Source organism: Oreochromis aureus, linkage group 5, assembly GCF_013358895.1.
Source record: "Oreochromis aureus strain Israel breed Guangdong linkage group 5, ZZ_aureus, whole genome shotgun sequence".
In the NCBI taxonomy this organism is placed as follows: Eukaryota; Metazoa; Chordata; class Actinopteri; order Cichliformes; family Cichlidae; genus Oreochromis; species Oreochromis aureus.
In genome coordinates, this window is record NC_052946.1 from 25412398 (window position 1) to 25434648 (window position 22251).

Consider the following 22251-nt stretch of genomic DNA (forward strand, 5'->3'; position numbering starts at 1 on the left):
TTGTGCTGTTGGAGAAAAAAGAATCAACAATGTCTGTATACAATCAAATTTTTATAGTTTTCTTATTCTACTGAACATTTTGCTCTAAGTCACATTTAACCAAAGTATTGAGGAGAAAAACAAAAGACACTATTCAAAGTGATGACGTGTCTCCACTTGACCAGAAGGTGTCGCCTCGATCATGAGCATTGAGCTGTATTATCTATCTATTCTATTTATAGCAGAAGAATCCTTCACCAGGTCAGTTATTCCCAACAGTCTATTGCACTGACTGTGAATACAAAACACACACGTAGTTATAAAACGGTCACACTTCTTTTGCCCTTGCACAGGGCACTGCAGTCTTCCTCAGTCTCTCTTTGACTTGGATGAACTCTGGTTCTTCTTGTTTAACTTTCTGATCTTTTTCCAGCTGTGGAGAAAAGAGAAAACAACTTAGAAATGACATAAATCATATAAACTGTAGTGAATTACCTAAATACATTTATGGAATGAAGCTTAAGTACATTTAACTGAGTGCAGACATAAAGTACACAGTGTATGTGCTCACATTGTTTCCTTCTTATGCATGAATTTGATAGAATTCAAAGGCGAAGCCTTTACTCACTATGTTGACTTTACACAATTACATTTATTTGACAGGCAGAGAGTCTATATATTTTACAGATTTCATGAACTGTACTGTAAAAATAACCTCCATCTCTTCTGGCTGAAAGAATTACATTTACACATTTAAAAAACCCTCATTATTGTAATACCAAGACTGTAATACACCCACTGTGTCTATTTCATTTTTCTTATTTTCCTTTTGCAGCTGAGTCCTTTGTTTAAACCTTTTGCAGGATGTTTTATTTTTGACAAAATATTTAAACAAGGTCATATTGATATTTTTATTTAATGTCAGTGCATATTCCAACATTGCATGCATATGACATATTTGAAATCATCAGTGATCACTGATTCACTGTTAGGCCATGTAGCTAGAAGCTAATGCTAAACAAAGGTAAACTGTCCAGCAGAGAAATAGATTTGTTGTGCTATTGGACCCCAGAGTGGACTAGACTGCCCTCAACTGGTTGTATGCAGAACAACTTAATGTTCTGTTTCTTATATTCACATGATTACAGAAAACATTATTGTTAGGTACACCTTGCTAGCACTGGGTTGGACCCTCTTTTGCCTTCTGAACTACCTTAGTCCATCATGGCACAGATTCAAAAAGGTGCTGTAAACATTCCTCAGAGATTCTGCTTCATATTGACATGATAGCATCACACAGTGGCTGCAGATTTGTCACATCCATGATATGACTTTTTCCATTCCACCACATCCCAAAGGTGCTATATTGGACTGAGATATGGTGACTGTGGAGGTCATTTGAGTACAGTGAAGTCGATGTCAATGTTCAAGAAACCAGTTTGTGATGATTTGAGTTTTGTGACATGGTGTGTTATCCTGCTGGAAGTAGGGCATCAGAAGATGCTGTGGTCATAAAAGAATGATCATGGTCAGTAACAGCACTCAGATAGTCTGTGTTGCTTAAATGATGTTCAAAGTGTGCCGAGAAAATCGTCTGCACTCCATTACACCACCATCAGCGGGCTGAATCGTTGATACAAGGCAGGATGGATCCCTGCTATCATGTTGTTTATGCCAAATCTGACCCTATCACCAAAATGTTGTAGCAGAAACTAAGATTTTCTGGTGAGTACATGGAAATTGTAGCCTCAGTTTCCTGTTCTTTGCTTGATAGGAGTGTCACCCACCATGGTCTTCTGCTGCTGAAGCCCATCTGCTCCAAGGTTTGATGCATTCAGTTATGCTCTTCTCCATACCTTGGTTGTTTGAGTAACTGTTGCCCACTCTAAGCTCGAAGCAGTCCGCCCATTCTCCCCTGACCTCTCTTTTTCATTCTCTGCAAACCCTAGAGTTGTGCAAGAACATCTCAGCAGATTAGCAGTTTCTGAAATACTCAGACCACTCTATCTGGCACCACCCACCACACCACACTTAACATCACTTGAATCACCCTTCTTCCCTGTGCTGATGCACCCTTTGAATGTCATCAGGTTGTCTTGATGTCTACATGCCTAAATGTACTGAGTCGCTGCAATGAGCAGGTGTACCTAACAAAGTAGCTGGTGAGTGTGATATACCTGTGTATGTGTGTGTGTGTACCTGTTTAGACATCTGTTGCTATAGTTGTGAGGACTAACAGTCACGTGAGGACAAAAGTGGCTGTCCTCACAAGGTTGAAGCCATTTTTGAGACTCAAAATGTGGTTTTAGTGTCAGTGTTACAATTAGGTTATGGTTAGGTTTAGGCTAAGGGTTAGGGTTAGGCATTCATTTTTGATGGTTAGGGTTAGGGTAAGTGGCAGCTGGGGAAAGCATTATGTCAATGGGATGTCCCCACGAGGATAGCAAAGCAGACATGCTTGTGTGTGTGTGTGTAACAAGAATATTTATGAGTAAATGTATAAAAGAAAGAATGCTGTGTGTCCTATGCTCACATTTTCAAGCCTCTGTTGTCTTTTCAGCAGCTCTTGATGTAGCTCTGATGTCTTCTTCTTTGCCTCCTCTTGATCCCTGCTCGCTTTCAATCTTTGTTCCCATTTCCTTTTTTCCAGAACTCGCTGGAGTTCAGTCTTTCCTTCTTGAGACACTCTCTTCCTTTCAGGCACATAGATACACTTAATGGTTTATGCAAGCAATGACACTGGAGTATGAGCATTTCTGACCTTTAATCTCTCCGCCCAACCTCTTGTGGGTCATCCGCAGTTCCTTATGCAGCTCCCGGTGGCTCTCCAGGGCAGTTATCGCACTAGTAGCTTTTAGGGGTCTGATTAGATTACTGCTCTCCTCCTCACTCTGCAGTTGGGATGGAAAAGCCTGAAGCTCTGAAAATCGGCCTTCAAGTTCGGTTTGATGAGTCTGCATCATGGAGGCTAAAGAGAACAAACAGTTTATATAAATATGTTTTCCTATCAAGATGATTTCTGGGTGGAATTCTGCCTCAGATTTGTAAGATTCAGTTTTACATACCAAACTCACTCTAAGGTTTGCCTGACACATTTACAACAAGCTTTAATGAGGTAAAAAGGTTTTACTGTTAAAACAACAAATTTGTAATCTATATATTGCAACAGTATTTCAACTAGACAGGAAATACAAGATCACTCTGATATTTCCTCACCATACATATGAAACTGTGTCTCATCTCTACCTGGAAAATGCTGAAGATCTCTCTGTCAACAGAAAAGGGTGGGGGGAAAAGGAAATAATACATCCTAAAGATACCAACATCCCCCAGACAAATATTGCTGTTTTATAGATACGTACATGCAAAAATAAAAGCAGCACAGGGAAAAGGAAACAAATAGAAATCTCCAAGTCGAGTCAACACTGCATCTTATTGGAAATAGCACAAACACAAAGCTGCATTATGATGCTGACAGACAAATGAAGTGTCAGCTCCTTACACATGTCCAGTGAAGCGAGAACCCTTACTGTTGAGGTGGAAGGCTGCCACCTCATTAATGACAGGATCAAACAAAACACAGTTAATTCCCACTGAGTTATTTGCCTGCTGGAATTTAAGCAGAATTAATAGCTGGGACAAGAATCATTATCCTCTGTGAATCAGTCTGGACAGCTGAATAAACAGTTCATTCAGCTCTGGACTGTTTTTGTTGCTTACTGAAGTATTTCATAAATATGCAGGAAAAGCATGCATGGTAACATAAAACCTTTTTTGTTTGAAAACTGTCTGCTACTTCGGAGCTTTCCAGCTTTCCATAGTGACATTTGAGCTACATTTAAACAGGCAAAAAAAAAAAAAGAATTTGAATGCTCAATGTGATCAAATTCCAGCAACAATATCCAAATAAATAAAAATTCAACAAGATGACAGTAAATTGTCAGAATGAGAGAGAATCTAGATGAGGAATGAATACATTTTAATGACAAATTGCTGCTAGTCACTGTTTTTTCCGGGGGGGGGGTCTTGTTTTGGTAAAGCTCACACAGTGGATATTGTAGGGAGAAGAATTAATAGGACATGACAGGATAAACAGTCTCCAAGGGCAGCTTCTCAGAGTGCATTTTTCAGAGTGCATTTTTTCAGTTGGATATAAAAACCAATATTTGTTTAAGCATTCACTGCCTTTGAGCAATGGGTAAAAAAAATGAGAGATGTCAGTAAGAGAAAAATCTGCCAGAGGAAAAATGGTACTGTAGGACAAAAGCTGTGAGCACTTCATGTCAAGCTCAGTAATAACACAATAATACCAAAGTACAGTAACGAGGTAATAACTAAGCAAAACAAAGTTATAATAGCAAACTATATATCGAGTATACAGACTGAACTTTATTTTAAAAGCAAAAAGGAAAACAAATTTAAAGATAGCAGTAAAGTTAAACGTCGGTAAATATAAATACTTTGGAAACAGTAAGGTAACTTACAGTAAATGGTTGTGTCACTTACAACATTTGGATTCTAAAAATACCACTTACACACACAAACACACACGCACACCTTCCTGATGCTCCCAAAGTACTTTAAATGAAAATTAGGACGATAGCAACAAACTTACCTTCTTCCCATGGGTGACTCCCATGTCTTCAGAGTGAGTCCAGATTTGGTGCTTGCACAGATTCCGTCTGGGCTCACACTTTATGGGGTTTCAGCAATAATTTGAGGTTACCCTCTCTCTCTGCTCCAGCAGCCAAGAATGCCACAGAGGGAGGAAAGTGCCCTGTGTTTGGACCAGAGGGAAGCCACTACCGAGAAAAGCTCCTGTTGAGCAGACTAAAGGTGTTCAGCAAAAAGACCAAAACATTTAACTCTATACTTACTTATTAAGTGCTGTATTTAAGTAGATTTGTATACATGCATTTTATTGGACTGTTTATTTTAAAGCACTGCCATAGACCGGCTAAATGGATGAATGGATGGCTGGATGGATTTAGCTAAAAAGATTTAAGATTTTAAATTAAACACACAAGGCTCGGGGAAAAGTCTATAAAATTACAAGAGAACAGAACTACTTCTTCTCTGTCCCATTAATCATTTTCTAATCTGTCACATTTAAACTTGTGACCCCCTTACAGGAGCCGTCGCTCTATGCTTTGAACCACTGGACCAAAGTAATTAGTCTAGTGGTAAAGCAGATTTGTTGTAAAGGAACAAAAGTGTTTCGAGGCCATTAGTAAGAGATATGTGCACAATACTCAGAAACTTGACTTCTACTATTTGAACATTTACTATACAGCCCACAATCACTAATCTAAAAAAAAGGCATATCTTCTATGCTTGGAGCGTTCATTAGGATAAAAATATCAAGAAATATCAACGGGGGAAGAAATACTAATCCTGGAAGGCCATCATAGTACAGTGAATTTACTGTCAAGGTCAAAAAACCATGACAGTGAGTTCTGAGCTTTGTGACATGGTGCGTTATCCTGCTGGAAGCAGCCATCAGAAGATGGAGACACCGCGGTCATAAAGGGATGGACACGGTCAACAATTCTTAGGTGGGCTGTGGTGTTTAAGGAGCCCAAAGTGTGACAACAAAATACACACCATTACACCACCAGCAGCAGCCTGAGCCACTGAAACAAGACAGGATGGACCCATGCTTTCATGTTATTTAGGTCAAATTCTCACGCTCCCATCTGCAGGTTTCAGCAGAAATTGATACTCATGCGTAGTATTACATAGGCAAACTGCAGCTTCAGTTTCCAGGTCTTAGTTGACAGCAGCTGGTGCGGTCTTCATCTGCTGCTGCAGCCCATCTGTTTCGGGATTCAATGCACTGTGTATTTTTGTGCATATCTTGACTATAATGGATGGTTATTTGAGCTCCTATCAGCTCAAAACAGTTTGGCCATTCATAATTTTTCTTTTTTGGACCATTCTCTGGAAATCCCAGTAGATCAGCAGTTTCTGAAATAGACAGACCAGCCCCCGTCTGGCACAAACAACCATGTCATCTTCAAAGTCACGTAATCATCTTTCCTCACCGATGATCCACAGGTGATCTCTACCATGTCTGCATGTGTAAATGCAATGCATTCCTGCTATGCGATTGGCTCATTAGATATTTGTATTGACAAAGAGTTGAACAGGTGTACCAAATGAAGTGGTGGGTGAGTTGCTTTCTTTTACACTGTAAACAGAAGCGGGATTAATAATGTCGGTAAAATATTAATATGTGCTTTTACTGAAATTATAGACAGGTATGTTTTTTGCGTCAGTAAATCTTGAAAGGCTATTTAAAAAAATGCAGTCACTTTTTACAGTTCATGTTAATTAATGTTTATGTAAGTCATTCAGTCAGTCAGTCGCTGAAGGCTCTTGGGAAACAGCCGCCCACCTCCACCATCTCTGGCCATCCTCCATAAATGTTGTTTTTTTCATCATTAACAGCTTGCTGACAGATGAACAGAGGAGAAGAGAACGGTTGTTTTTATCATTTTTTTCCCTTCCAGGCAGCAGATTTTAAAATAGATGGTCTTTTCTGACACAAATAGAACAAATGAAACTGCACTTAACAGGTTCACTAACCTTCTCAAAGAGGCTTTTGATTTTTGTGCCTGCTCTTCCAGCAAACACCCAGCTGTCTCTGCGCTTTACAGACCTGATCAAAGTGCTTCCCATTTCACTGAATATCTCCCTCATTTCATTTGTCATTCTGCCACAAAGTAGTAGAGCGGGTCACATTTCGTGACATTAAATTTGTTTTAAATGTTGAATAACTTAGATATGGACTTACTTTTGTGTGACATCATCAAAGGAGGCCACCAAAACGATCATTCCACGTTTTATCTTCTTCAGGTGTGCAAGGATGTCTTTTGGGTCTTTTGTCAGAGTATAAAATTGAAAAAAAAAAAAAGTCGAAGCTCCCTTACAAGATTAAATCAAAAACTTGATTAGAAGATTTAAAGAAAGAAAAGCGCTTACCTCCTGTTTTCATGTTAAGACAGGCAGATTTTTCCACAACTCCAGTTTCACCTATTATTAAACAAAATGGCATATGATCAAAATAATCATAATATTAACAGACAGAAGAATATTATGCATGCAGTTCTGCACAAAATCTAGAGTCACCATGCATTTCTTCCTATTTTGCAAGGAAGATGGGAAAAAGATGCAGTGATTTGCTGAGTCCTGTGAAAAAAACAGATGGCCAGTCCATGACTGATAGTGTTTTTCTATCCAGGTATGCTTTTCATGTATCGCCAGTGTATTTGGGATCATTGTAATTGTCGGACACTTTTCAGACAGTATTGCGCAGTAGATCAAAATCCTTTTCTTCTGGGTTAATAATTCCACGAATCTTGATCCCCCCAACACCATTGACCGAAGCGCAGCTCCAAATCACAACAGAGCCTCCACCGTGTTTTAAAGATGGCTGTTGACATTCACTCCTGTACCTCTCTCCTGACCTCCTCTGTACTTACTGACGATGATTTGAATCAAATATTTAAAATCTGGATTCATCTCCACAGCCACACTTTCAGATCTTTCTGATGGAGGGGTAGATGCATCTCTCAGGTCCTGTGTCAGATTTTTATCTCTTATAAAATCCTTCCTTTCTCCTCCACTTGTCCAAAAACCCTTAAAGGACACGCTGCACACCATGCCAAGATATACCACATTTTCTGCTAATAGTGTTTTGGTAATGACTTTGCTGATGCAAAACTACAGGGGTTTTTTTTTTTGGGGGGGGGGGGGTCATTATTGATTGATCTTTTGCAACAGGCTGCTAGTAACAAAGTTCCTAAAGTTATTATTTCCTCACTAAGTTGTCTGTTATGTTAGGTGCCTTTTTTATGATTGAATGAGTCATAGGTCGGTCCTTAACAAGCAAACACTCCTCTGAAAATGCTCAGGTACAAAGTCTAGACTGTTTAATGATAAACTTTGAAAAATCTTCGGAAATCCTGGAAAGCTATTGCTCAAGAGCACTTTTAAAAGTTTAAGGAATGTTTGATGCGCTGGAAGATATAAAGAAATAAGAGAATGTGCGAGACTTTTGCACAGCACATAAAAACACTGATATTTCCAAGTTAGAGAATTAAGTTATTATTAATAATATTATTATTAAGCTACCATTATTGGTTATTATGAATATTAATCTTTAAAAGACTATATCACCAGTTCATTATTTCAATATTTATGCATGTTTATGAGAAGTCTGAGTATTATACTCACCATTTATCACTGCAATGTTTAGCCCTGGTCCCACGTTATTCAGTGCATGACTCATTATGCTGTTGAAGCACTGACAGGGTTCAGTTTCACTGCAGAATATTGTTTTGTTTTGTTTTTTTTAAGTACTGTGTTAATTCAGGTGTTACCAAATTAATACATACATTTTGCCATCAAAACAGACCGTTGGCCCGACAATATCAGCGGCGCCGCTCCTGATACGTAAAGCAATATGGTTGGGTGGACACACTCTAGAGAGGCTGCACTTCGGCACAGACGTAGTTGGAGCTAAAAAGGCACAGAAAAGATTTTACTGCAGGAATACTGTGATTTTACCATATTTAAACTCAGATAATGACATGTGAGAAATAAATATTTTGTAATGTTGCTAAAAAGACATTGTTTGAGATTCGCTTTGACTTGATCTGCATTATAAAACCCCAAGGTGAAAGAAATGAGACAGTATGGTGGAGACAGCAGGCATAAACTGTCACTAAAAAGCTGTAGCTCCGGATTTAATAAGCAAAACATCTCACCAAGAGGATTCCTTTCTCTCTCCTGTGCTACGGATGAATTGATGGATATTCCCCATGTGATTAGGAGGACAATAATTACAGCAGCAAGGGGCAAAACAGCTGTCAACAGTAAAAAGATAGTAGATCAAATCTGCAGTCGCACACAACTAAAAGCAGCTGTTGTGAAATGAAGGAAAAGCTTACCTCGATATTTCATATCTGCAACAGATCAGAGAGCTTTTTTTTCAGTCCTGAGGGGAAGAGTTGAGACCTTTCAAACTCACCCGAAGAACTGAGAAAAAAAAAGACATGCTAGCAGAGCTTTGGTGTCATCTCATCTGTGAAAACGCATCCCGATAATTCCTATAACCCAGAACTTGTGGGAAAAACCCTCCTTTCTGTGATACATGTATATAGCTACTGAAAACTAGATGATTAAGTTTCTCCTTTTCACAATGTCAAACAAAGGAAGGTGTCCACCAGTAACAGATACTATTTGTAGTCAACAACAAGGCTTGCAAACAGCCGATTGTGTGTTGCAGGTGTATAAACAAGCCTCTGAAACCTAGAGAGAGAAAAGACACTGAGGAGGGCCCAAAAGCCTCATATTTCAAATGGGATGAGTAAGAGAAAAGGGGATTTAAAGAATCATTGTACCAGCTGTCAGAGTTTTCCATTTGTATGTAAATTTGGGTAAAAACCCATATGATGTGTGGAAGGATCTGCATAAAGCAGCTCATACACAGAAAAAAACATGCTAGAAACTACAAAAGGAAAAAAAAAAAGATTTTACTCAAAACTAAAAAATAACTATGGGAAAGGGCAAAGACAGCGTTGCTGAAAAGAAACATTGCAGAATCAAATGGGACCTCACAAAAACTGGAAAGCTGACCACGGCGGAGAGCGAAGTCAATTATCTAGAATAAAAACCACAACGACAGGGCAATAGAGCTGGTGTTTTTTAAGGCATTTAAGACAAACGCGTTGTTGGCACAGGAATAAGCCATTAGTCACATTTAGATGGTGAAAGACGTGGTAATCCCCAAAGAGGAGGTCAAGCCTGTCTGTCACAAAGCATCTGCCCCGCTGATCCTTCAGCAGTAGCTGAGCTCGAGCCTTTCCTGCCTGGAGAGCTCGTAAACAAAAACAGCATCTCCTTGTATCATATTCTGGCAAATCAAGCGCACAGATGAACACAATGATCATTTTCTCTAACAGACTGATTTCGCTCTGCTGCCACGTGGACGGATACAGATCTTTACAACCTCGTCCAATAACAACAACCGGCACATCTATCATGGAGATAATACTATAGTCTCATTTTATGGGCTTTATTTCAAACTGCACTGTTTGCTACACTTTTATCTCGCCGTTTATTTCCTATTACACGTAGTGATCTGTTTTTATTTTTTGTTTAATTTTATTGAGCTCTTACACTCATCGAGCCATTTTATTTTATTGCCTTATTTAGTTTTTTTCTAGTCACTGAGCTACTCAATTTTGTTTTATTTTGTTGAGCTCTTTTCTGCTTGAGCTGTTTCCCCCTCATCAAGCTATTTTACCTATCTATCTAAAATGTTGCAAAGGTGTTGTTTTCCTCCAGGACAGCATCAGATCTTCCCAGCATAGATTCCTCAAAACAGTATGAAGGGATGTACTCTTTTCTTCTTATGATGACAAAACAGACTTGTTCAGCTGAAAACATTACCAATTAATTTTTCCATATTTGTAGCCAAATGAAGTTTAACAGATTTATTACTTAACTTTAGATGACTTTACCACAGAATCATCAACTAAACTGCAATAAATTGATTTTGGCTCCCTTCTACAAAGCATGGCCTTTGGATTAAAATCGTCTTGCCTTAACACCCTTTAATAGGACAGAAGGTATCACACAAGGAGCCTGGGATGTTGAAGAGTGCTGTTTCTGCTTTGTTTGAACTCACCAACTGAATTCCTATCAGAACTTTTAAGATTGTTTAAAACCTTGAAAGGCTGAAGAATTACAAACAAAGCACAAAACTATTTAATATCAAGGATTTCACACTATGTTCACACCAACTTCAGGTGACGATGGTGTATTCCCAAAGGTGACCAGCAGGTGGTATTTGTGTACTGCCGTTTACTGATCAGCGGTAACACAAAGCACACAGTGAGGGAATCGGTTTCCTTTTGTATGATTATCAACATTCTGCAGACAGCAATCAAATGAACGCCGGCAATATCTTTCAACATTTGACTCCATAGCTCCTGGATCTCCTGCATAGCTACATTTAATGAAACATTCCCTTTATATAAGGACACAAATCATCAAGGTAACAAACTGGGGAAAAAATAAGTACATACAAAGCACACTTAACCAGTCCACATGATTAATATGTTTAATAACCAGCAGATTTAGATCCCAGATGTGCACAAAATAAATAAAAAGATACAGTAGGTTTTATAAATACTGATCCACATCAACATCAGTAACTACACAGCAAAAGATGATTGGAAAACACAAGAATCGGGTCTTGGTGTCTGATTTGGTGATCACACGAATAATAACTTAAAATGAACCATTCGTTAGTTTGAGCTGGGACACTGACGTTCACGTCAGAATGTTCACTTGCAGCTCCCAACCAGGTAAGTGGCTTTTTTTTGTATCTGTGACAAGTATGGCTGTCAGAAAGATCAGGGTACATCATTCAGCCCAGCGCTACATTAAAGACCCAGCGGACTAAACTGCAAATTGCCTTTAAGTGGAACGATGAAACAGGAAATCCATTCAAAGGGAAACTGCCCAACTGGCAGACAGCTGAAGTCTTATTTTGACTACCTTTAGCTGCACATCATTTAGGGTGTGCGAAACATCAAATCTCCATGTGTGACTTTGTAACAACCGCTTAATTCATAGCATTACACATTCACATGTTCTGTGGCAGACTTTTTCAGACAAACATTGAGCGAATGTGAGTGCGTCTGCCCTTTCAATGCCCCACTGACATTTATTGCATTGCCAGTAAATAATACAGGAAATAATGTTCCACTTTGAATTTTATATTTAAGGTAAGGGTCGTCATTTAAAGTTAAAAGTGGAAATAATGGAGTAAATAGTGGAGTGCTGACTCTCCATATGATCAGCAGCATTAGCATCCAAATCACATACCCACAAGTCTTATCAAACGCATAGGTCTCAGAGCTCAATTCATCCAAAAAACAACAACAAAATAAATGCAGCTGAAAGATGTGCAGATAGCTCAGTAGTTATCAGGCTTTCCAAAATAAAAGAATAATTTAAAAAGGCTGCATGAATTGCTGCTTTAATACACTGACCGTATCGCCGAATAACACATTCAATTTTGTTGACAATTCATTACGACTCTTATCTACCACAGCTAATACTGAATGTTTTGTTGGTTGTTTTATTGTAGCATATTTTAGCAGAATATTGATTGTGAGAAATAAGGATTAAATGGGTTTTATGCTGGAAAAAAAGAAGAACACCTTTTTTAAGCCCTGAGCTGTGCCTGCGGGAACAACCTCCACCCATCAGAGGGTTGGGTAGTAGCCAAAGACATCAAATGTCATGTGTTATGTGTAAAAAAAAAGGAAAAAAAGAAAAGAAAATGTCAGTGATGATTCAAATGAAGGTCATTATTTCACATCTAAGAGTATGAAGCTCCACAAATAGAAATCACATTTAATCTCAGAATTACAGTTTAAGATATAATTGCAAATATTGAATACTATTTCCTCACTTATTTTATCTGTAATTGTATATTTTTGGTTTCACATCCGTGGCTCGCTTTTTATCCCCGCTATGAAAACAATCCTCCATTTCATTCGTACACCACACAGTTTATAGAATAAACTCCATTTCAGTCAGTCCAGCAGCTTCCCAGTTGGAGATTTATTCCAAAAGATCCTGTAAGGGGAGAGAAAAGGAAGTTGAAATTGACTTGTGATGTGATTAGGAAGGATACAGTGGTGCTGGCTTGTACTGGAAGAGAGATGACAGCGAAAGCTACAATCAGAGAAGCCACGATGCACTGACCTCGTCTGAATCCTCTCCCACTGTGCGCGACCTCCTGTCGCCATCCTCCTCTGCCGCTGCTGAATACCCCTCCTCCATCTGTCTCAGCACTGAGTATCTGTAAGTTGCCTCACTGATAAGAAAGTTATGCGGCAAACCAGGGTGAGTTGTTTTTACTGCAATCTAAGTGTTTAAAATAAACACGTTAAGGCTCATTAATAAATTTTCATTACTTGACTGGGAAGCAGTATTTTCGGATGATCAATACGGCAGCAGCTACCGCCGCCGCAGACACCAAGATCACTGATGCAATAATCCCGGGGTGAAGCCTTAACCCGGCCTAAAAAGACAAATGAATCCAATAAGATCTAACAGTGGGGTAGTTAAAGAGCCCATAAACCTAACAGCTCAGTTCATGAAGTGTGGCAAAGATAAAAAGGAAATACAGCAGGAGATATGACAGCTGAACAGCGGTGCATTATAAATCATAGTGGTGGGGTACATCCCAAAAGCTCAGCAGCAGGGCTGCAAGTCTCTGGCCAAGAGGAGAAACTGATGCAATCCGGATGACATGTTCGTCACATCAGACTGTGGATCACTATAATATCTTTAAGTCGGGCCTGTGCATTAGATGATTTGGAACAAAGTATGACAACATTAATCTTTGTAGCAATAATTCAGATGGAGCCTGACCAAAATGTGACAATGAACACGAACAATTTCGTTTGGCGGTACCAAATATCACAATCAACCAAACAGAGATGGGTGGGGTTTGATGGTTATGAAACATCATTATAAATCTTTACTTTGTTTTGGATTGGTCAAGCTGTATATTATTTGAAAACAAACAAATCACAGCTCATCTTTTCTCTTTAGTTTACTACTTGCAGCAATTCAGTGCATTTAGACATGGAGACGTGGTCAAGGTACTGAAGTTCAAACTAAGCATTAGAACAGAGAAGATGATTTAAGCGAGTTTGAATGTGGCATGGTTGCCAGATGGGGCGGTCTGAGTATTTCACAAACTGCTCACCTACTGGGATTTTCCTACACAACCATCTCTAGAGTTTACAGAAAATGGTCTGAAAAAGAGAACATATCCAGTGAGTGGCAGTTCTCTGGGAGAAAATGTCTTGTTGATGCCAGAGGTCAGAGGAGAATGGCCAGACTGCTTCGAGCTATTAGAAAGGCAGCAGTAACTCAAATAACCACTTGTTACGGTATGCAGAAGAGCCAGGTACCACTCCTGTCAGCTAAGAACAGGAAACTAAGCTACAATTTTCACAGGTTCACCATAATTGAACAATAGGAGATCTGAAAAATAATGCCTGCTCTGATGAGTCTTGATGTCTGCTGCAACATTCAGATCAGTATTTGATGTAAGCAACATGAAAGCACGGCTCCATCCCGCCTTGCATCAACGGTTCAGCTGGTGGCTGTGCTCTTGTAATGATGTGGGGGATACTTTCTCGGCACAAATGTTGCCAACCATGTCCATTCCCATCTTATGGCTGCTTCCAGCAGCATAATGCAACATGTCACAAAGCTCAAATTATCTCAAACTCATGACAGTGACCAGATCACAATCCAACAAGCATCTTTGGAATGGTAGAATAGGATGAATCATACATAGACGTGCAGCCCACAAATCTGCAGCAACTCTGTGATGATATCTTTTCAATATGGACTACAATCTCTGAGGAATGGTTCCAGCTCTTTGTTGAATCTATGCCACAAAGAATTAAAGCAGTTGTGACGGCAAAAATGGGTTCAAGTCACTACTGGCAATGTCTACATAATAAAACGTAAGTGTAGATGTGCAGCAATACACACACACTGGAACAGGACTCCTAACCCATCTGTATGGGTCCAGATACATTTGAAAAACAGCAACGTGTGCAATACAAAGATGACGAGGGGCACAGTAACACTGAGTGAATTCAGAGGGGTATAAATATGCTTTAGGAAATGGAGTACTGTTCCTCCAAAATGCATCAGTCTCAGTCATATATCAGCTTGTGCTTTTAGACTTCCAAGAAGTGCTTCAGGCTATTTCACTACAAGTCAACAAGCTGAGACCAGAGATACGAAAACTTAATCTCCATCTAAATTAAAGTAAGTCCACTGCACTATAGGTATAAATGGTTACATCGCCTTAAATTAGGGACCGTGTTTGTAAACTAATTTAACTTTTACCTCGAGTTTATCGGATCTCATTACTCATGCGGCCTTACATACCTGTTGTTCAGACATCCTTGTTACCTTTAAAGCCCGGCTAACTTATTTTCATTATGCAACCTCGAACTGTGGACATTACAGCCTGCAAGGATCCAAACTGAAGCGATTTAAAAGCATTTAAACGATTCTTTTGGTCCGAGTATAGTCGTAAGATCTACAGCTGTTTACTTCCTGCTTCTGCTTTTTTCACCTGTTTCCCCGCCCCCGTTAAAGCACACCATGTGACATAAAGTTATGTGTCACATGACCTTCCGATGGCCTATATCAGGGGTCTGCAACCTTTTATACCCAAAGAGCCATTTGGACCTGGTTTCCATGCAAAAGAAAATACTGGGAGCCGCAAATACCTTTTGACATCTAAAATGAAGATAACACTGTATATATTGTTTTTTATCTTTATGCTTTGTGTGAACAACTAAAGTGTGCTGCTTATGAAATCCATGAAGTGCAACAGAGAAAATTAAATTATATTTATGTAATCAACACATTTTGAACTCTTAAAGAAATATAACAAAAGGAAAGACACCAACCTGAACTAAAATGATCCATGGAGCAAACAAAAACTGTTGTCAGCCGCCAACCTTATATCGCCTTTGGGCTGTTGGAGCCTTGACCTGACTCTTAAAAAATAATTGGAAAAAAGCACTATGCTGCTGAAAAATGGATATTTGCAAAATTCTGCCTAAATATGTATTTTACCTGGTTAATGCGTGCGGCGGGGCGTGGTTTGCAGCGCCGCTGCAGGGGAGGCGGACGCACCTGAGCGACACCCGCAATCACGCCTCGCTGCCTTTACGTCTGCGCTATCTGTGCTGTTGTGTTGTTGGTGGTGTATGTCGGGCTGTGAGCTGAAAAGCTACAGCCGGCTGTATGCGTACAGCAACCATGTGTGAAAAGTGGTCAATAAAGAGATGCTCAAAAGCGTGTTCATGGAAACATCGTCGGGTCTGCCGTGATTTGTTTACAATGGGACTTCTGCTCCTGAACCTCTGCGCACAGAGTCCGCAAATCGGGGCTATACGAAGTCAGTTTACGCAGGACTGTAAGCTGTCATCTGTCAGGCGTGAACGGTGTTTGTCTTTAACATAGTTCACGGTGGAGAACAGCTGCTGACATAATGTGGATCCGAAGATCCATAATTGGCCTACCTGGGGTTGAAAGTCTCGATAAATGCGGCGTTTGGCGGGTATACCGGCTTCCGCGAGTGTGACTCTTATTTTGAGCGATGAAAAAATAATAGAATATAATTTTATTTTTATATTTCAATATCACAATATTCTTCCATTTTAGAACTACGAGTTAAGAAGAACTAACATAAATAAAATACACTTCAGCTAAATACTTCTAATTTATTTGCCCAAACCACGCGGAGCCGCACTAGGACTAAAGAGTCGCATGCGGCTCCGGAGCCGCAGGTTGCCGACCCCTGACCTATATAAAACTTATTTTCAGACCTGTCGTTTTTGCTGAAAACGATCCACTCTTAAAGTGTGATAGTACTTACAAATGGTGACGTATGTGTCTGATTACTTTAGAGAGGAAGTCAGTTTTAACTAATGATCCTTTGGCATGTTTTTATTGGGTCCTGTACTATATAAAGCACTGAGATCATGCTTGAAATGCGAGACAGTTCCTTATGTAACATTCAGTGCCTTTTCGAGGCTGTCACACAGTTCCTAGGACCAGTTTTGTGAGTCATAAGCACATTAAAATTCAGAAATGTTGATTTTTCTCTGTCCAAGGTCTTGTTTTGGCAGGTTGTAACTGTTAATTGGAAACAATGCATTGTGAAATTGAACATTTGTCACTCTGCTATTGTTTTCTGAATTTCTACAAATAATAAAGCATTTCCCAGGTTGTGATTTTCCTTTCTTTTATGCCATTTTTTTTCTTCATGGTTAGGCAACAGTTTATATCAGGCTGAAAATAATGATTCAAGCTGGTATCAGGCGCTCATCAGGTGTGATGAGTGATTTGGCGAGACTGACGAAAAGACTTGCCAGCCTCATGAGCAACCCGCCTGTTGTACTCCCAGTTACAGTTGCAGGCCATGAGATCCTAATTTTGAAGATTCTTACATGCATTGAGTATATTAAAAAACAATCCTTGTCCCAATTCTGTCAAATTACTCATTTTAAATCCAGATAAACACAAGAAATTCAAACCACTGCTATTTCAAATTTAATTTAATTCACATTACACATACGCACAACATGGTTTGATGATTTTTTGACACCATAAATTATCTGTATTGTAACATGTAAAACTGAAATATCACAGATTCAGTATGTTCTTTCAGAAAGCCTGATAAGAGTTTGCCAGCCAAGCTTCGTGAACAGACTCTTTTTAGCATCACATGTGCGAATGAATAAGCAAGAACCTTCAAAAAGCAGTATTACATTCCCAGGCTCTTACAGACTTACATGACACTACATATGGTGACACAAAGCTCCTGTTAGCTTCCACAAACGAACGGATAGACAGAAAGTGATTTTTTTTCTGAATTGGGAATTCAATGCCAATCAATAAGCTCAGCTGATAAATCCTGAAGCCATTCATCCACTTTCAATTTGATTTATTATTTTTGGTTCTAATTGACTTCAAGTCATGCCAGTTCATAGTACTTTCCTGTCTTTGGATCAAAATAGCAGTTCAGGCAAGGATCATAGAGCAGATTCAAATACTCATCCTCGTTCTCCTCTTCATTCACTGACTCATCTCCTCCTGCAATAAAGCCAAAGAACCATTCAGTGGCACTGGATGTAGCTGCTCAAAAAGTACGTAAGTAACAGTACAACAGCGATCCATAATGGAATTTGCACAAATAAAATGTATAAGTGTAAGACGTCATGTTCTTAATGCACCGCGGAATAGCCATGGCAGATATGAATAAGAGCCTACTCTGTCAGCTGTTACTGGAATAAAATGAGAAGTCTGGATGGTGGGGTGACCTTCAGACTCAGGTGGATTTAAAAGTTTTCTGCCGCTGCCATTTTTTCCTTCATCAATCAAGACCCAAGACACCCAGGCCCAGTACCACATTATGAAGCTGTAAAGAGATTCCCTGTAATCCCCACGACTTTAAAGCATGAGAATTTAGCTGTTAAATTGACGGGCAGTTAAACACTAAAAAGGTTATGGAATGCTCCGGGACGAACATTTTATCTTATCAGAACTCGGGCAACAATAATGAAAACTAATTATAAGACACATTGTGTAAGAGCTTTAAAAATGATGTTGTAAACTGGAAAGGTTTCATCAATTAACCTTGTCGATGTGTCTAGGGGGTACAGACCTGTAATGAGCCTGTCTCTTGTGACCTTTGGCATAATGTGGAGGACACAGACCTTCACTCTTATTTTTTTTATTCTTAATTAGATACAGTTTCACCTGCTTTCCCACCATGTTGTGTGTGGTCTTTGGTGGATTTCTGTACCCTAACATTTCTGCAAGCTCTGACATCAGTGAATGTTTCCATTAGCTGTATCCATTTGTGCCATTAGTGTTAATGCTACAGCACTGGATTGTTTTCTGTCTTCCTGACTTTCACATACAAAAAGGCAGTCTGCAGGCAAAGGGACTAATATGAAGGTTTCTGTACCTCTGACTAGACTTCCCCCATTGTTCCATGTGTTGCCTGACCTTCTCTGCTGGCTGGGAGGCATAATAGGAGGGCTGAGCACGTCCATCCATTCCCTAGGGAAAAGACCATAAAAGCAGACAGACATGACAACACATACCATTACACTTACCAACCTACTCTATGACATTTTAACAATGAAGTCCCATCATCGTGGGTTCTGAGAAGCCCATCTAAGCTCCCATTGTCCTTGAGCCACTTCTCCTGCAGCTCCACAGTTTTACTTGAAGGATCACTTATTAGATTTTGACTCAAGCTGTGACTTCCAAGTGTCCACATTCGGGCACGGAGTAGGGGTCTTAACCTTGCCTGTTTCAGAGAGAGCATGACTTCATTTCTCTCTAAATGAGTTTATCCTCCCTGTCTGCGATGTACTCAGGCTACAACTATACATCAGTCATTTTCCACTAAATGAAAACACTGTTCTGTTTTAGTATGGCGTAACAGATTACAGCCAGAGGAGAAAATATCACAAGATGAATTCTTTTACTTGGAGGCAATGCAACATTCATTTGTTAAACAGCATCCATAATCATTTTTGGCTATACATCAGTTGTGCAATTATGCATTAACATCTGCCTTTGGACAAAACCTCTCATGAGAGCACATCATAGCATATTTAATGAGGAATTACAGTATAATCGTCTTATGCACAATATTCTCTGCTAAGCCCGCCTCACCATCATCAAGTGCAGCGATTGATAATGTCACTCTTTCTCAAAACAAAGTATTTTACCTAAACTAGAAAACCATTCATGCTATCTCTACAGTGTGATCCTTTACAACATGGTGTAATTAATACTGCTACTTTTCATTTTCACTGGCTCTACTCTTGTGTCCATGTTTTTAATGGGAAATCTTTATTGGGAAATATTAAAATACAGAAATTACTTATGAGCAGTCCTCTTTAGTGATGTGGTCTTCTGATAATAGCTAGTAAAAAAACCTCTTATGATGAAGAGTAAATGATATTACATTAAACCTAAAGAAAGAAGGTTTCCTTTTTTATCTGATCTTCCTATACATTTAAGTGTACATTCATTTCATTTTCTTTATGTCTTTAAGTGATAAAGTGCATTATCTCTGTTGAGGCTCTGATTTTTCTTTCTAACAAAAGCATTCGCCTCTTCTTTCCAACACCCATTTGACTGCGTGATAGGCAGGAACATTGTACAAAAGTTAATGGAAGCAATTTTCAAGGACAAAAGCCTCTGCTACTGAACTGTAAATTGAACTTCAAATTGTTAAGTGGGACTTGGCAAGAGTGATTAAACTCTTAGATTTTCAAGTCATTATAATCCAAATATAGACTAGAGATAAAGGGAATAAATTGGTTTTATTCAATTAGAGAAAGCACACTGCTTTTGCACAGTGGTTGAGTGTACTGAAAATGAGCTTTCTAAATATCTGGAAAAGAAACAGTATCAAGAAACTCTGTTTGTCTGACACGCCGGTAACAAAAGTTCACAATAGTATTTAATGTACAACTGTATTTTTAGTCAAAGTCTCACTGACAGCCTTATTTGCTGTTTCAACTTTAGCATTCTAGCCAAAGGCAGACACAATTATTACGTGCAAAGAAGCATGTTAAAATGCCAGAAAAGCCCTGGCAACATTAAGCACAGCAATCGGGGCATTTTAGCTGTCAGGGAAGCTGTTGCTCTCAACAGCAAGAAAGCCTTGCAGTGGTGCCAGGACGCTCAAAAAACACCATGATAGAATTCTCTGTAAGGGTGTCTCAGGATGCAATGCCTAAAAGAAATGAAAGAAAACAACGACAAATCCTGTGCAGCTGCTATTCAGTATGTAAATCGAGGCTTACTTCGAAGTCTCATTTCAGGACTACAGCTGTGGAAGCTGCAGAGCTCCGTCAGTGTGTTTATGAACAGTAATATTAATTTCAGTGGTTATTCAATCAAACAGCATCGCTTAACTAGATATTCGCCAGTCGACTGGATGGATAAATTTGAAATCTTTAAATCTGCATGATACAGTAATGCAAATACAAATATTTCAGCTCAAGGAAGTCTACACGTGTCCACACCATTCTACCTTGGTTTTCATCAACAAATCAAATGTGTTTGAGAGATGGAGGTTGCGTAATTTCAGTAGTGAAACCGTGATGCAATTCCTTTGTCTTCTTTTGTAACCTACAACATGGTTGTGTAACAGACCACATGGTTGTCTATATTCACAAAGAGATGGAGGTGTGCAGGGACGCGGCTCTATATCTGCCAGCTGTGGGGCTACAGGATTTCTCCGGAACCTTCCAAGGTGAACTGGATCTATTCATACCCTGCCACAGTTAGGTTCTTAGACGCATAAAAAACACCTGAAAGCGAGTTTGAAATAATGGTATTCAGTGTTGTGAAGTGGGCAGTAATATCCTCCCAGTGTTAATCTGTTAAATTGAAAGTATTTGAGCTGTATTTCTGAGACTCTTTCACCTTGTGCTCTAAATCAACACACTGAATCTGTTCCAAGAGGTGTTTGACTCAAGCCTTAATTCTGAGCTATTTTCCCCTTCAAGGAACATTAGAAGAAAACACACACACACACTTACACACACAAAAATGATGGTTATAGAAAACATTTTACTTCATCTTGCCTTCACAATGACAAATCCTATTTAACTTACGAGTACGAGGGGGGAAAAAATCTAGTCATTCTCCTTTCACTGCTACATAATGACAATTTGTAATTCTCAACACATGTCAAAGGACGTTTTCAGAAGTCTGTGAAAGCTGGCAAAATTTCTTTAGCTTTACTTGATAAACCTCTGGTGGTTATTTACTTTTTGGGGGGAGGGGTACTTTTCTCCAACTTGTAAAATATCTTTTCTTTTATTCTGTTTCACACTGCATAAGCCTTAAGTTGATACTGGATATAACACTTCTTTTCTTTCGCCCTCAGCAATACAAAGCCGTTCATCAATATTCGTTCTTTTTGAAGTTAGAATTTTATTTGGTTTTAAGCTGTAGGTAGGCAAAGCAAGGTGGAACGTGTCTTATGGCTGTTTTGCATTATGAATTACTGAACTGAAGCTCCTGCTGTGCAGAAAATCTAACACGTGCATTTTGAATTCAGGCGAATCTGAAACCTGATGTCTACTGTATAGCAAACAAACAAATGCTTTAACAACTTCTGACAAGTCTGACAAGCACAATGACACATCTTCGGACTGCTTTCTTTTACCTTTGCTCTGGGCAGCTAATCAGAGGCATCACTATCAAAAGGAAATGAACACGATCAAACTCTGAAAGCTCCACAGATGTATATCTTGTATATGAAATAATACCTTGAAGCCTCTATTTGGAGGGTGGGGATGGAACAGTAGTATTCTCCTCTATTAGCCTTCTCTATTACTATTACCCTTATCAAAATGCAAATTTGTTTTTATGTTAAAAGAATAAAAGAACTGTACCTACCGCACCTCCAGGTTATTTGCACTCATGTGAGTAAGGTTAGCCCCATTCAGAAAATCTACCTGACAGCTGACATTTAGCAACAAATATTGCACTGACTGGTAACCATCCAATTTACATGATGGAGCCAATTATAAATAGAGGCTTGAAGCTACACACCAGCAGGGCTTTAAAAATTATATTCTACTCGCCGAAGTTATC

The 22251-nt window shown here is 39.2% G+C and overlaps 4 protein-coding genes across 8 annotated transcripts in view; all 4 read right to left on the reverse strand.

The window, feature by feature from the left end:
• LOC116334266 (protein FAM107B) lies at nt 1-5762 on the reverse strand. Its single transcript, XM_031757650.2, has 5 exons — nt 4595-5762; nt 3196-3247; nt 2761-2947; nt 2513-2672; nt 1-412 (listed from the first exon to the last, which is right to left on the reverse strand). The coding sequence occupies exons 1-5, from the start codon at nt 4616-4618 to the stop codon at nt 308-310; spliced, it is 528 nt and encodes a 175-aa protein (XP_031613510.2). The 5' UTR covers nt 4619-5762; the 3' UTR covers nt 1-307.
• Nucleotides 5759-8972, reverse strand: si:dkeyp-67f1.2 (uncharacterized protein LOC556106 homolog). Its single transcript, XM_039612023.1, has 8 exons — nt 8934-8972; nt 8751-8849; nt 8379-8502; nt 8218-8276; nt 6964-7014; nt 6776-6860; nt 6568-6694; nt 5759-6433 (listed from the first exon to the last, which is right to left on the reverse strand). Exons 1-8 carry the CDS (start codon nt 8944-8946, stop codon nt 6341-6343), a joined length of 651 nt encoding a protein of 216 aa, XP_039467957.1. The 5' UTR covers nt 8947-8972; the 3' UTR covers nt 5759-6340.
• A 2124-nt stretch (nt 8973-11096) lies between these two features.
• On the reverse strand, nt 11097-15225 carry LOC116334239 (sortilin-like). Of its 2 annotated transcripts, none has more exons than XM_031757608.2 (4): nt 14986-15225; nt 12981-13087; nt 12769-12865; nt 11097-12639 (listed from the first exon to the last, which is right to left on the reverse strand). In XM_031757608.2, the coding sequence occupies exons 1-4, from the start codon at nt 14998-15000 to the stop codon at nt 12625-12627; spliced, it is 234 nt and encodes a 77-aa protein (XP_031613468.1). In that variant the 5' UTR covers nt 15001-15225; the 3' UTR covers nt 11097-12624. The 2 variants fall into 2 exon arrangements, with proteins under 2 accessions (XP_031613468.1, XP_031613467.1); XM_031757607.2 differs by having other exon boundaries at nt 12769-12880.
• A 1862-nt stretch (nt 15226-17087) lies between these two features.
• The window catches only part of cfap20dc (CFAP20 domain containing), a 30873-nt gene continuing 25709 nt past the window's right edge, over nt 17088-22251 (reverse strand). For 2 of the 4 annotated variants that reach the window (XM_039612868.1, XM_039612870.1), the window contains exons 15-16: nt 18587-18681; nt 17089-17709 (exon numbers count right to left, since the gene is read on the reverse strand). In XM_039612868.1, coding sequence (XP_039468802.1) covers nt 17591-17709; nt 18587-18681 — 214 coding nt within the window. In that variant the 3' untranslated portion in view covers nt 17089-17590. Of the gene's footprint in view, nt 17710-18586; nt 18682-22251 lie in introns of all 4 variants that reach the window. The other 2 variants (XM_039612869.1, XM_031757637.2) reach the window with 2 other exon arrangements.